At 38.4% G+C, this 16180-nt stretch overlaps 1 protein-coding gene across 16 annotated transcripts in view; it reads right to left on the bottom strand.

Annotated features, from left to right (window-relative positions):
- Nucleotides 1-3646: 3646 nt before the first annotated feature.
- The window catches only part of LOC132368248 (contactin-associated protein-like 3), a 256094-nt gene continuing 243560 nt past the window's right edge, over nucleotides 3647-16180 (bottom strand). For 15 of the 16 annotated variants that reach the window (XM_059927028.1, XM_059927026.1, XM_059927030.1 and 12 more), the window contains 3 exons: nucleotides 9520-9750; nucleotides 9211-9282; nucleotides 3647-5302 (listed from right to left, as the gene is read on the bottom strand). In XM_059927028.1, coding sequence (XP_059783011.1) covers nucleotides 5109-5302; nucleotides 9211-9282; nucleotides 9520-9750 — 497 coding nt within the window. In that variant the 3' untranslated portion in view covers nucleotides 3647-5108. The remainder of the gene's footprint in view (nucleotides 5303-9210; nucleotides 9283-9519; nucleotides 9751-16180) is intronic. The other variant, XM_059927025.1, reaches the window with a different exon arrangement.

Genomic DNA, 16180 nt, shown 5'->3' on the forward strand with positions numbered 1-16180 from the left:
CTAAGCAAAGAAAGCCCTTGTGCTGCAGGTGTCTGATCTGTAAAGAGGGGATAATTATAAACATTTTACCTCATTGGTTGCTTTTAAGAATTAAAGTCAAAGATTAGTTATGCAAAGTGCTACATTCAGTTATAGATGTTCTATGTTAAGAAATTTCTTAAATGTTAGGTAGTTTATAAAATTTCATTTTTCAAATCTAAAGGGCAAGTTTAGACCTGAGAGCATGTGTATTTACAAAGTCAGTGATAAACTCTGGATCCAGCATCTCATCCTTTTTTAATAGAGAAGAACAAATCAGACTCCATATTATATCTGTTCCTTTTACTTTAACCTATGTGCTCTGTTGCCTGTGCTTAGTCATGTTGGCTCTGCACATTTTGTAAAAGAATGTTGCCTATAGCCTGAAATATACAGGATAGCCTGTATTCTCAAGGCTTTGACCTTTAAAAATATAACACTTCTCCATTTATATAGAGATAAAAAGTTGCAGAAGAGAGGATAACATTTGTCTTGTTAGCTGTTTATAGGAACATCATGACCTGACCTACATGCACAGTTGCAGGAACAAAGGATTCCAACACCAAGAAGTTTGCAACAACTAACCATGCCCCTCCCTCACCTTGTCTTTAAAAATGCTTTGCTGAAACACTTCAGGGAGTTGTGGGTTTTTGGGCACCAGCCACCCATCTCCTTGTATGACCCTGCAATAAATGGTTATCTACTCCAAAACTTCAGTTTGTTTGGCCTCACTGTGCACCGGGCACACAAACTTGCATTTGGTAACACTTTTAACACAAACAATAATACAATAAAGTGAATATACGTCATTTTTCAGTCATAATCAAAGGATGGCAAATGTACTGCATTACTAGTAATTCTGAAACAGAGGTTTCATAGGAAGTAGCAGCTTATTTTCCCAGCAATGTGATTGATCTATATATGATAAATTCAGCCACACATCTTAGGCACACACACCTATCTTCCTAAAACACCACCCTTACTTGTACTAAACTTACACCACATATTAGTGGCTGATGTTCTGATGAAACTTTCAGCAGTAACTAGCAAGAGCTGCACCTGTGAGAACTTGTAGAGCAAAACAAGGCTCAGGTAACCGAACTTAACTACTGATAAATGGTTGTTACCCTGGATGAAGCAACTTAGACTGGCTTAGAAGGCCTGTGAAGGGAGAGGAAAAGATTGGATGGCAGGATATTTAATGCTCCTGCCAACAGACAATCTCTATGATTCTGAGAATATGAATTGTTTTTTGTTTTTGATAAAAATTTGATTTTTTTTCTGAACTTAAATTTGCTAAACCATTGTTTATGAATACTTTCATCCTTTCAAAAAGTGATAATAGTCATATGTAGGTTTAGGTAGTTCATAGATCTATCATGAATAATATTTTTTTTCAGCTGAAGTAGTAAGTTATTTTCAATGTGCACAAAATCTGTTAATATCCCCCAACCTATAAATGTGCCCATGGGCACCTGTGAGGCTGTGGGTATACATAAACACCAAATCCATTTCCCCCACCACTTTGTGTGCAGACCATTTTATGTCTATCACTTTCTTTTTCATTCTTTCTTCCATGTTGCCACTCACCATAAGACACACTTAAAAAGGGAAAGAGACAGCCAGGATCTATTGAAGGTACAGAGGGACTCAAACATTTTTGTACATGGATTGCAAAACAGTAGATTAAGTAACCCAATAAACATGCTTTTATTTAACATATGTCCATTTCATCTCCTTTGTTTAAAGAATGGCTTGATAATGCAACTGCATAGTCAGACTTAACACTAGATGGAAAGTGCTTCAATCATATTTGTCTTCTTTCAAGGCAAGGACCATGAGCATCATATTTTATTTTTAAAAATCCATTGAAAGCTATTATCCATCAAATGTTCTACATGAAAGAAATTGAAAAAAAATTCCAGAAGCAGTGTGTATTTAGACAAACAGAATATAAATTCCCCAATGTTTTTCTACATTACTAAATAATACTGGGGAGGTAGTGGGGGGAAGGGTTCACTTCATAAGGAAGTAAACAGAAATTCCTAAATTCTAGCCCCAATAATGAGTGTTAATTATATGCTATTTTCCTTTTCTATTTGAAAATAAAACTTGAGGAATTATTATGTTTGAACTTTTATTTCATAGAAGGATGCTATTTGCTGGAATCTGTATATATAATTAGTGCTCTAGAAACCCAACTGTCTGGGGAAAATCATGTTTAACTAGTTATGAGTATATAGTAAACATTCAACAAATAACCTAGTGATTGTTAAATTATTGTTCTCTGGCAAAGGTTTAAATATCTATGTTGATAGGTATTTTAAGCTGTAGTAATAGTCAGTAAATATCCATTACTTTGTGTTTCACTTTTCGTATGATAAGTTAAATACCACCATAAATAATATTAACAGATCACGGTATTCCCTATATATACAGTAGAGATAAAGTAATATAACCACCACTACAGAATGTATACATTTGCACATTTTTTAATATTTTAAGGGACAAACAATATAATTTCATAATTCAAATTTCATTCAACTTTTCTTAAAATATTTTCCTAATTTAATTCAAAAATGTTATTTTATTAATAAATAAGCAGGAAAAATTTACAAATCAGTCAGGGAAGGTGGATGATGCATCACTGAAGTTTGGTAAAAATATTTTAAAGTTTTCCCTTTAGAAAAGAGAGCATGGTGCAGTGGATTTCACTATCTATAAATCTGTAAAATTTCAGGTACCAAAGTGATGCATTCTTTTGGAACATAAGGTGATCACTTGTTAAAGCTGCAGTGATTTAATGATGTTTACACTCAGCTATGCATTTAATGGAGCCTATAATTTTTGTGTTGAATCCTTCCCCAAACTGCACATTCCTTTGGGAAAAAAACTACATATATGTAGTTTTTCATTTACAAAGGTAGGTCCTTTATATATTGCTATAGTGACATCCTAAACTTTTTTCATCATTTATTTAAAGAAACCTGAATATAGATACAATATTATCTACCATGGATTATACCATCCATGGTAGATGGACTTTAAAGGGGTCCCCATGATCTCAGCCTGCTGGTTCAGGTCCTTATATAATCCCTCCCCTTGAGTATGGGTGAGACCTGTGACTTGCTTTTAACCAACAGAATATGGCACATGGTATGGGATGTCATTCCCACGATCACATTACATTATACAAGACTCCCTCTTGCTAGCAGACTTGCTCTAGAGTACCTCTCTCTCCTCTGTTAGCTTTGAAGAAGCAAGCTTCCATCAATCCTCCAGCAGTAAGGAATGGAATGCTATCAGTAATCATGGGAGCAAGAAGGCAAATCCCTCCCTAGCTGAGTTTCCAAGTGAAAACACAGCCCTGGCAGACACTTGATTGCAACCTTGCAGAAGTCTCAGTGAACCCATGCCCAGATCTTGACACACAGAAACTGTGAGATAATAAATGTGTGTAGTGTTAAGTCAGTAAATTTGTGGTAGTTTGTTACACTGTGTAGAAAATTAATACAAAACCATAAGAAAATTTTTTTTGAGAAAAGACAATATAAAGGATCTCTTTTCCCATTCTTTAAAAAGAACACAGAAAAGTAGGTATACACTCAAATGTAATAGCAAGGCAAAATGCATATAAATCCAGATAGTCTTATTGTGGTCAAAGTACCTGGCAGCCACATGGCAGGTGGGACATAGAGAAGGCAGTGCATTTTTAATATAACTGGGTTTTCAGCACAAATGGTGACTCCATGCAATTATCTAATGACCACTGCCACAAAAGTAGTTATTGGATCAATCCCCAGAGTTAATATGAATTTTTTGCTCTCCTAGTATTCAAATATACCCTTAAAATGAACTAGTTGATTTTAGGTGCTCTATTGGAAACGTATCTCAAGATCCTAGAATCTTGACTGGAATGACAAATTTAGTTCAAATCATATAACCTGTATCTTCCCTTAACATAAGCATCCTTCCGCTGATATTCCAAGTAGTAACAAGGTGAGAGGATAACTCAGGGAATGTTTTTCCTAGATCGGCTCAAAATTTAGAAAGGAAAATGAAGATATTTGGTTCAAAATGTGACTTCTTCCCTAATAAATGGCCAGAGAGTCACAGGAAATCAAAGGGTTGCTCACATAACCTTCAGAAAAAAAAAATCACAGGACTACAAAGAAAAGTGAAGTGACTTAATCACCTCATATATAAAGGAAATAAATTTAGGATTATATTTCATTCAGATGTGGATGGAGGATACATTTCCAATGTTAAACATAGAGTTTATATATGGGCACAAGTTTAGTTAGAAAATATACATTTTTTGTGAGCTCATTAGGTGATCGTTATTACAATTTACAAAGAGTATAATGACAAATTACAAAGAAAGATAAGCAAATTATCACAGATTGAAATCATTTACACATTTTTCTACCTATGAATTCTCTGTTCCGTATCTGAACTTACTAGCAGAATTTCATAGCTGACATTCAACACTCATTTCATCACTAAAATGCATCAAAACTGATTTAAAAGAGACAAATAGTAAAAACAATCAGCCAAAAAAATGTTTTTCAGGTTTCTAATGCATTTTTGGCCACTGGGCTCTGGTTCACAGGAATATGGGAATGCAGCTGAAGGCCATCCGAGAAGCACTTCCTGGTTTATAAATGTCAGTAGGTGATTGGTAAAGGAAGCATAATGTAGGTTTCCATGTAACACAAAACATCAGAGTCCAACTTTGACTTTCATAAACTTCCGTGTTGAATTTTTAAGAGTAGGGCCACAGCTCAAATTCTTACTCTCACTTAAAACCCAAAGTAATTATGCAAAATACATTTCAATTTTAGAGATAAAGTCAGAACAGTCAGAAACTGCCAAACAGTGATTAATGAGCACACCTAAGTCACTGTTACGTAAGTAGATCAAGAAGGAGCACTGAGCAGAGCCTCCAGGGACCATGCGTGAGCAAGTTGATGGCGCTGCACACCTACCGTCTGTCCCAGGAGGCCAAGAGGGGGGCTTCAGCCACTGCGAGCCTGTGGCTTAGCAAGACGGTCACATCATCATAGAAATAAGTAAACGACCACTGCTGATCAGAAGAAATACTCTTTCTGGCTTTCACTGACTGTACTTTGCATGTTGAGCTCACTTTTCAGAGCAGTCTCAGCATTGTCTCCAGTTTTTGGAATATTCGACTCATTTTTTTCATATAGCCATCTCTGTTGATAAATGCGTACAGCAATGGCAGTGATGCAGAGCAAGATAAATATCACAATTGCTATCACACCTAGAGAGAAAGGAAAACACAAAGTCAAATTATAAACTGTAAATGTCAGCCTAGCTAGAATCTACCCTAGCATCATTTATCATCAGAAAGTTTGAAACCAAGTGGTATTATAACATTAAGTGTACTTCTAAGTCCATGCAAACTTTAGACACAGAGGTTTTATGCCTTCATCCTAAAGACATATCATGATTGGATTTCAATGAATGCTTTCACACTAAAATGCAGAAACACAATGAGGTCTCTTAGATTATGCTTACACTTCATGCTAATTGAGCAAGTAGGTTTTTATTATTTTAAAAGTATAGAGTGTGTAGCCCCACCACAGAGTGATTAAATGCTTATGTGTATTTTAATGAAAATTCGATTAAGTTTTAATGCTGATACACAGTTGAACTACAGTAATGTGGTGTGTATCCCATCTATCTCTATGAGACCAACAGAGTCTTAAGTGATTGCTGCCTCTGGGGGGTCCCACCCTTGTGTGATCCCCCTGTGACCTGCTTCTAACCGAAACAATACGACAAAGGTGATGGGCTGTACCTGATTATTTGTACATGATTACATGATTATGTTATATAAGCTTGTAGTATCTCTCTTGCTAGAGTCTCTTTCTTCCTGCTGGCTATGAGGTGTCAAGAGCCATGGTGGGAAACCCCACATGACAAGGAACTGCAGATGGCTTCCAAGTGCTAAGGAAAGACTCTGTCCAGGAGCCAGCAAAAATTCAGAAGCTCTCAGTCTTACCTCTGCAAGACACTGAATGTAGCCAACAACCATGCAACTGAGGAAGTGGCTCCTTCCCCAGTGAAACCTTCAGATGAGACCCCAGCCCAAGACCCCAGATGAGACACCTTGATTTTCAGCATTGTGAGACCCTAAGCAGAGGACCTAGTTGAGATGTGCCCAAACTCCTGACTCATAGAAACTGAAGGATAACACATGTGGATTGTGTTAAGCTGCTAAATAGGTGGTAATTTGTCATGCAGCAACAGATAACTAATATACCATTTTATAAAAAATTGTAGACATATTAATAACATTCAGTTATCTGGAAAGTAAAAGGAAAACATTTCTCTTATTGGAAATGTATTGAAGACATTAGGTTTGCCAGCGGTTCTCAACCTTGGCTGCATAGCAAACAATAGCTCAGAATCTTTTGGTGGGAGGCCTAGGTATCAGCATTATTTTAAAAGCTCCTCAGATTATTTTAATGCACCATCAGGGTTGAGACTGTCAAGCTAAGCCATAGGAATGTTTACTCAAGCCATATCACATTAGTGAAGAAGGAATCCATTCTGAAACAAATAGATAAGAAGAAGCATTCACTAGTGAATATAGTTTTAAGATGATGGACACAGGCATTAAATAATATCTCCATTTAACAAATGTAAGCCAACATATGTTACTGCTTAGTTGTATAAATCAAAATTTGTATTGCAAAATGAGGGTTCTTCATTATACTCTGGGACAGACATAAGCAAGTGTAATGGAGCCCAACAAACTCAAAGCTTGGTTGGGTATAACTGGTCACAGAGATTCCTGGGCACATGATATCAGGAACCCAGACCCCTTCTTACCTGAGAGGAGGTAGCATATTTATTATTTTGTGAATATTCTTAAGTATTCATAAGTAGAATATTCATTACTTTCAATATATTTTGCATCTCACTTGGGAACAAACAGCACAGTTACTTTAATTATTTTTATGTTTAGCTATAGGACCTTGCTTTAAGAGCTGTATCATAACCAATTTTAGTGTCAGGGACCAGTAACTCTCAATAACATTGATCAAGCCACTTGATTATATTATGACTCTCACCATTACACTGACCCACCTATACATCCAGGGTTTTCTGTATGTGATTGATCACGTCTAACTCTAGCTTGTTTTTGTTTCGTGAGGTTTGGTGGGATCCTAGCAAAACTTCTATCTCTACCCCCTATCTGAAGAGATTGAGATAATTTGAATAATGCATCTGACGCCTTCTATAACCTTCCTATCAGCAACTCCAGTGTAAGCGTGTTTTTGACAAACGCTCATGTCTGCCTGTGTCTCTGTCTATCTACATCTGTCTCCTTCTCTATGCATCCACCTGCCCATCTACAATATGGATCCCTTGGCAAGAAACCCTCTGTGATCTCTGGCTTACCAAGTTTGAATATTGTTTAGGTTGATTCTCCTCTCCTATAACACTCTCTTTGTTTACAAGAGGAGAAAATAATGATGCAAAATGCAGAACATGAAGAAATCCACCTATTGGCATAATCCTTTAAACAGAACAAATATTTCACACGTGGGTGCAGTCTGTGATCAATTAGAAAAAAGTCTGATAATTCTTTTTGGAAAAATACACTGGAGGTCTATATACTCAGTAACTGACAAACCACCCAGCAATCAGCCACCACACAGATGGAAGGCAGGTTCAAGTGAATTGTGTGCCTAGTAAAATGAGCCATCCTGTTCCTAAGACCTTCTGTGCCCTCATTCTCCATCCCATGTATCAGGAACCAAGTAGGATTTCTCAGGAGAATGACACTACATCTTGCCAATGATATTCAGCAAGAGCAAAAAAACTCTAAGGACCACATCTTTGTTCTATCATCAATTTGACTATTATCTCTGGTCTTGCTAATAAAAGGGAACAAACCATGATAATTTGTGAAATTTTGAACTTGGATTCCTACTTTGTAAATGTTAATCACATTTAAGTTGATTTATTTTCACTTAGCTTTGGCATTATAGTGAAGTCTTCTCACTAAAAATAAATTAGAATGATTTAGGATTAAGGTTTAATTTAAATTTTAACACAAAAGTTATTCCTTTTAGATATGCATTCTAAATAACATTTATGGTTCTTATTTGTTCTTGGAGTTATAAAATGGAGGTCATATTTCTCACTCATTACAAAAATAAAAGTAGTTGAGACAGAACTGGAAATGTTAAAATTCTTACATAGATTTGGTCAGCATTTTAAAATGTCTGAATACTTTCCTAATTGTCTGGAGAATACTGGTGTCTGGATGGATACAGACAAAATGAACAGATCCAATCTGAGCAGGTGTGTAGCCGGCCTGAACAGTGGACCCCCAGTCCTATCACCCAACTCTAGCAGTAATTACCTCACTTTGAGGTAGCAAGGAATGGAGAGCAGTTTACTTCTACTCACCAAGCAGAGTTTGCAACTTACTCACATTTCAATAACCTAATTAAACAAATTAAAACGTTCTTTGAATGATAAGGAGGGAGAATTGAATATTAATTTTTTTAGTCAGACCTGGATAAATTTTGCTTCAAAGGATATATTAGAAGATATTTAAGATGCGATTACTTCTTCAAATATATATATATATACACATATATACATATATAGATGAATGGATTTATTTGATGGATATCTCTATCTATATAATCTATCTATCTCTCCATCCTAAGATAAGCTTGATGCCAGACACAGTTTTATATCTTTATGTTCAGGAAAATGACAATTTGCATAGTTTAGGTGCTTCTCCCAATATATGTTTTATTTTTAATCTTATTTTTAAATGTTTTGGGCTAAGGGACTGAGAGGTCCATGGCTATTTTAAAACAAAGAAGTAAAAGTAAATGCACCTTAAATATGTATATATCCTGAGAGATACTAATGGCTATATTCAAACGAAAATCCTCTTATTATTCTTTAGTTTGGCAACCATCCTTTAAAAAGTGTTTCAGTGGAGCGATCGATTCCTTCTTCTAAGTATCTCCAAAGGAGCTGAATTCGGTACAATCACGTCAAGAACATGAGCAATTGTATGTGGCCTGCCACTGCCATTGACCTCACAATCAGCACGGATTCTCACGGATATTTTTTGGACTTTGCTAACAGTGACAACAACACCAAGGACGAGGTCATTCGCGGCCTCGTTACCTCCAATGACCGCGGAGTCACTTCTGTCCGCATTAACTAAGGGCTCTCCCTCATCTGTTGCTCCAGAACGACCTACAGTAGAAAAAGGAAGAATGACAGAGGAGAGTGGAAAGAAGAACTTTTGAGAAATCCACATTTGAAAGAAGAGCAGACAACGCAGTGACAGAAATGAACTTGAAACGAAGAACCGAGAATGGAAAGACCAGGGAATGGGAAGGTGTACGAACAGAGGACTTTTGGAAACCTCTGGGATGAAGACTGGGTGGAAGATAGCGGGCGCAGAGTGACCGCGGGCGGAGGGCCACGCACCTGCGCCGCCTGCGAGCGGTCGGGTCGCCTCCCGCGCTGGAGCTCCGGGCCCCGCCCCCTCCGCGCAGCGGGACGCGGCGGCCACGTGTCCGCGGACAGTGACCCGGGCGGGCTCGCCCGGGCGCAGCGCCGCCTTCAGCGGGGCGGCGGGACCGAAGCGCACTGCCGAGAGGCAGCCGGTGAAGCCGTGCGCGCCAGCCCGCAGCGTGTCGCGGTCCGCGCCGGGAGGCCCTGCGGGCAAAGAAGTAGGACACACCGTTAGGGCTCAGGAGCGACTGGCGGGGACGCAGGAATAGCCTGCATCTGCGCAGCAGTGATGAACTGAACTTCCCTCCGAGCCCTTCGTTTTTTAGGAAAGAGCCAGAGTCGGTACCTGCCGCCTTGGTTGATGCCCTGCGGGTGCTCACTCCCCGTGTGAGTCAAGTGAAGCTTCTTTGGATGCAGTCACGGGGCACTGACGAATGAAATCCTCCGCCAATGCATTTTTCAAAATAGTTTTACCAGGATTTGTGGCCGGTAATCTAGGTCTCCTGGGTTGGGGGACAGCAGCGTTCTGGGAATCCCTTCTGCAGTTCCCTCACAATTAACACTTTATTCAGGCTGACTGTTCTGACCCCCACAGAGAGGGCCTCTCCGTAACTGCAAGTGCTGCCCTGGGAACTCCTCACCACACTTCCTTTCCCCTTCTTCACAAAGGTGGTCTCTGTCCCGGGTCCGTAAATCAAGGCTTTTGCCCCCATCAACCCCCTCCTGATCCCCGCCCTCATCCCCAACTGACAGAAGTTGGTTATTAAGACTGAAGAAGAGCAGCGACTGACACAGGAGAGAACATCAATCTGTTCATTTCAGTTATGATTACATCCCGCAGTGCGCTTGCTCAGTTGGCACGAAATCTGACCAAAGGCCCTTAGCTGTAGACTTTAAGTTTAAATGTGTCAGTCTGGGAAGCTTCCATGTCCCCCACAGAGGAAACCACATCAGTATGAGGCAACTTTGGCATCTGCTGTCAAACTCCCTCTCACTTCACCTTGTGTAGAAAGGCTCGTTGCCTCTTCTTTTTCAAACAATCATAAACAGCTACCAAGAATTTACCAAATGATTCCCATAGGCTGGGCATTGTGCTAAGCGATTTATAGACTTTTGAATAGTGGCATTTGAACTCTGAAGCCAGGGGTGTGTAACCACACTTCCAGCTAGCCTTGCCTGGTGCATCAGTTGCAGAAGGTCACTCTCCTTGGATCATCCCTCTCTCATGTAACATGTGGAAAGCCCTTGGTGGGCAGTGTGTTTTATTCTTGCCTTCCCCTGCACTTAGCTTAATGTCTGTTACATAGGATGCATGCAATATATATTTTATAATCAAAGAATAAATTTAGTCCCATTACCACCCTTCTGTGGACAGTTTGGGTACTGGAATTTTTAAAAATGTGTCACTCTCAAGGTGTGACCTGAGAAATTCAGAGGACCGACCTTGTGATAAAAGATTGTTTGCACTGGCTCCAGCTAAAAATGTACGTCCATAGTTGGCTGCCATCTTATGCCACTGAGTTTTACTGAATATCATGGTAACTAAACACATCCTCATTGTCGCTAAAGTTAAACAACATACCCTGAAGCTTCTATTCGAAGGGTAGCAGAATATGCCACCCCCAAATATGCCATTTTGGCATAAGGATTATTTTCTTGAAAAACAGCAGGTACGAGGACACTGACATCTGCTTTCTGTTCCTGAAAGCAGGAGATAAAACTGTTATGGGAAAGCTGCCCTTTTTGTACCAGGAGGAAAAATACATTTTTATGACCAGAGATGAGGAGACCAGCCCAGAGAAATCTGTACATACAAACCTTGTTAAAATAACCCCTATCTTCCTTTCATCTCCTCATACATTTTAGTTACTTTTTCACAATCACCACTCTGTTCAACCTCATATATAAACACTTGGGCCTATCCACTTTTTGGGTCTTCATTTTCCTGTAGGGACTCCCATGTACATTTAAAAATCTGTATGCTTTTCCCCTGTTAATCTGTCTTATGTCAATTTAATTCTCAGGTCCAGCCATAGACCCTAAGAGAGGAGAGGTCAAGTGTTGTCTCCCATACAAACTCATGGGGTAGATTTCCTGACTCTTATTACAGGTCTCACCATTTTTCCTATTAAACTTCATCTCACTATTTCAGTCTATAATTCCGGAAAACCAAATATTCTGTATCCTTATTTCTTCTGGCTTGGAAAAGAGCTGTAGAAAAATGGCCTAACTTTGAGATTTTCAGCAAATGTATTGGGAGTTACTTGGGCTTACAAAATTCTGTTCATGATTTTAAAGTTGCAAAAGTAAATGTTTGCTATGGAAAAGACCTCTAAAAACAACTAAAATTGGGGGCATGCATTTGCATTGTTATAATCGTAATAGACATCTGTCTGACACATATAGCTACCTTGGCCAAGTTGATTATACGAGACATCAAAGAGCTTTATGCACGTGGAATTTCAGGTAGCTCCTTAAGTACACTGAAGTAAAATGAGCTAGGCACAACCCAACTAAAGGATTATCAATTAAAAGGGTACTTTAAAGATGACTTTACTTTTTAAATTTTGCATTCAGATATTATCTATTTCTTAAAGAAAGGCACCCTTGCTTATGTATACTTGAGACAATGTCAAGAAGAAATAAAATGGGAGACACTGCAATAGTAACACAGGACTTTTGCAAGGCTAACATCTGAAAAAAAAAATTACAGGTAAAATAAAAGTTTTAGCTGTTGGACAAACACTAGCTTTCCTGTTCCTGGTCAAAGTCTGACCTGAGCACTACTAGGCAAGGGTGACAGAAGGAATCTCGGGCAGACATTTATCATAATGAATTAGGCCAATTTTGTGGAATTTATTTTTTAAAGATAACCTAACTTCATGTCTTTAGGTTTGTTACTAAGGAACGAAACGTCAGTAGCATATCATATCACATTATATTTTCCTGTATTTCAAGACTCTGTACTTAATATTTATACATATATGTGGATTTGTGAGTGTGAATGTGTATGGGTGGATTTATACATACCTGGATAGCCTATCATTTATCATGTAGCTGTAACTATGTTATGCATGTACATGTGGGAATAAATATATGTAAAGTTTTGGTGCTCATAGTTTCCTGTCAATTTTCCATCCTGAGGTCATGGTTTTGATTCATTTTTTGATTGGAGTAATTCTCTAGTATTTTCTTAAGATGGGAAGCTTGATTAGTATTTAATCTCAATCTTTCCTTGTTATGCAAAATATCTTTTTTTAACCTTGTCAGATAAGTTATATATTAGATGCGTGAGTTGCAACCATTCTTCTTAGCAGTATAACTATATCATTCTATCATTTTTATTCTATTGTTGCAAATGAGAAGTTGGATGCTGATGTCAATATCATTATTTTCCATTGTAGTAACTTCTGTCTACAAAGTCTGGAAGATTTTTCTCTATGGTTTTGTAATTCACGGATTTTCCCAGAATTTCCTCAGATGTGTGTCTTTTCTCATCAGAATCAATGAGTCCTTTCAATCTGCAGCTCAGGTTGTCCTTTAGCTCAGAGAAATTTTTTTAATACATAAGTATTGTCTTTGCTTCTAGTTCTCTTTCTGGATCTCTATTTATTCATATTAGGTTTTCTAGATCTAACTTCCAAATCTGTTTTATTTTTCCCTCCTAATTTCTACGTCTTAATCATTTTGCTCTGTGGCTTGAGACATTTCATCTACATGATACTCCGTGCCACTATTTAAGGATAACCGGTGATGATTCTCTCCTTTAGATCACCCAGTGAAATTTTGATAAATCATATTTATTTTAATTCCCAGAGTTGGTGCTTGTGTCTGTGTGTGTGACTTTATTAAAATCTCTTTGAGTGCCAAGTTTCATCCTAGTTGTCTTCTATCTTCTTCAATAGCTCTATTTTGATGCAAGAAATTTTATTTGTTGCTTTTTCTTCTTTCTCTACCCTTACTCTTGCTTTTAGATTCCCTTAGTGGTGGCATCATTATTTCCTTAGTTATTTATTGGGACTGCTTATTGGGACTCCATGGTTAAGGGTGTTATACGATACACAGGTCCTGACAACTGTGGACAGTGCAGCTTCTCTGCTCTATAGTCAGCAGCAGACCTGCATTCAGACTATCTGACTTCTTATAAAGCATAGGAAGAGGTCTCTCACCCTCAGCCTCACCATGGTAGGAAGGATGTGGCCCGATAATCCATCCTTTTCTCAGCTCCAGGAGGAGCAGAGAGGATGGGGACGGTAATGTGGAGCAATGTTGACCTTCCCTTTGGAAGTCTTGAGTTCTCTGCAAGGCAAACTTTCCCCAGGATCCACAGTCTTCACACACCACCCTAAGACTCTGCTATGTACTCCTCCTCCAGTCCAGAGGGCAAACTCCTACCCCAGCTCTCTCATTCACACTTTCCTGCCTCCTCTTGCCTGCTGGGCTGGCCCTATAGTTCCTAGGTTCAGGGGCACAAGCAAGCTGCATTGGGAGTAGAGGCAAGTCTTATGGTCCAAGCTGCATTTCCCAGAAACAGGTCCACACAAAGTCAGCATCCGAATTAATAGAACTGTGCTTAGAAAGACAATGAGTGCAAATCTATCTTCCCTGTTAGCTGACTCCTGAAATTCCATCATTAAGTTCCTTCCTTTTGGCTCAAAAATTTTCTTCCCTTTAAAGTGTAAAGAGAAAAAAAAGGTGGGGGAAGAACCTTAGGAGAATACTTAGTGCATTATTAGAAATTTACACGTCAGGATGAAAATGTCTGATAAACCTCTAGCTTGAGAACACAGGCATCAACAGAAAGTAAGGGGAAATCAGGTGCAGTTTCATGCTAGGAAAGAAGGGGAAGGGAAAGTGGTTTGAGCGTGAATGTGAAGAAAAGTCATGTTTAGGAAAAAGTGAGCTAAGGGCTGAGGATAAAGTTCACTTCTACTGTAATTTTGAGTAGAACCCCTTAAATCACTTTGGATAAAAACAGATTTAATATATTTTTTCTCTTAAAAAATGTCTATGGTATGAAATCTTGAGAGCACCATCAAATTTCCAACAATTCAAGACATAGACATTCTCAACTGTCTCAGGTATTGGGTAGTGTTGCCTTTAAAATATATTGCCAAGGCCATGCATTCCAACACACGAGATGATTTCTGGTTTTGTGAGGAACAAGCATGTTAACAAAAGGTTCACAAGGAAAAGGAAGGAACAAAGAATTAAAATGTGTGTGAAGAGCTTTCTGCTACCCACAATGAGCAGTGTTTCTGAAAGGCACCGGCGGTAAACAGTGCAACAGCAAAAGGAGCATTTCCAAGATTCCCTGAAGCTCTCATCCGCAAACAAGAATCAGGAAAAGTGAATTGTCCATGGAATTGCAGGAAGCAATGAAGAGCATCAGAAAGGGTAAATACGTAGATAACTGAAGTGAATATCGACTGTTTAAAACAACAGCAATAATAATGTCTTGTGGAAAAAATAATATGTAACATACATGACAACAATGGCAAAAGGGGTGGAAGAGGAAGTAAAATGGAAAAAAAATAAGGTTTTTCCATAGTTTGGGAAGTGTACATTCAAAGTAGTATATAATAAATCAAGGATGAATAATTAATCTTAAGAGTAACTGATAAAAAAATACAAAGAGGTACAACTATAAAGCTAATACAGGAGATTAACAGTCCCAAACTGGAAGCAATCCAGCTGCCCATCAACATAAGAATAAACAAACTGTGGTATACTCATGCAATAAAAGACTATCCAGCAAAGAGAGCAAGTGAACTACTATTACATGCAACAACATGGATGAATGTTAAAAACATTTTAGTGAATGACATTGGCTAGACTGAATATAAATATCAACCTGCTATTTATTTTGGAGTTGATGAAACCAGAGTGAACTTCCTTTATGCTAGCCAAATAAATGACCTAATTAGAAAATCATGCTAGACAGACTTTTTCAGTCTTGTCTTTCCAACAATTCAGGGTTGGAGGGACCTGATTTTCAGAGTCAGAAAGAAGTGAATTATTCCCCCTTCCCTGCACCCCACCCCACCACACCAAACTCCCTGGCACTTGCAACCAATACCTGGGAAGAAATCAGGGGTGATTTGGGACCCTAAGCACTTTAACAAGCACTCCCAGCAGGTATTTACTGGAAGAACATTCTTTAGTAAATTATATCAACTCTTCCTATAATGACATTTCAATAGTCTCTGCCACCCGTTCACATGACAAGGAAATAATTTCAGAATCTACATGTTTGCTGCTTTTAGCTCATCAGCTCTTTTTAAAATTGTGACTAGGCTTGTCCAGGCTTCTCTTGATGTGCCCTCACTCCATCTCAGAGGTCCTTAACCCTGGGCCTTTCCAGTTCTCCCCCTCTATTTCCCATCAAACCCTGTTCTTGAATAAACTCATTCACACTAGAGAATAAATTTCCAGTTATGACTCAGTGTTCTAACTCTCCCAGGTACATGTGCAGAAAAGGCATTAGCAAAAGAAATAAATCTCTAATGGATTTTTTCCTTATTTTTGAGATTCATTTCAGATGCCATAAAATTCACCCTTTTAAAGTGTACAATTCAGTGGGTTTTTTTACAGAGTTCTAAAACCTTTCCCAGTATGTAATTGCTGAATCTAT

Source organism: Balaenoptera ricei, chromosome 6 (assembly GCF_028023285.1).
Source record: "Balaenoptera ricei isolate mBalRic1 chromosome 6, mBalRic1.hap2, whole genome shotgun sequence".
Taxonomy (NCBI): domain Eukaryota; kingdom Metazoa; phylum Chordata; class Mammalia; order Artiodactyla; family Balaenopteridae; genus Balaenoptera; species Balaenoptera ricei.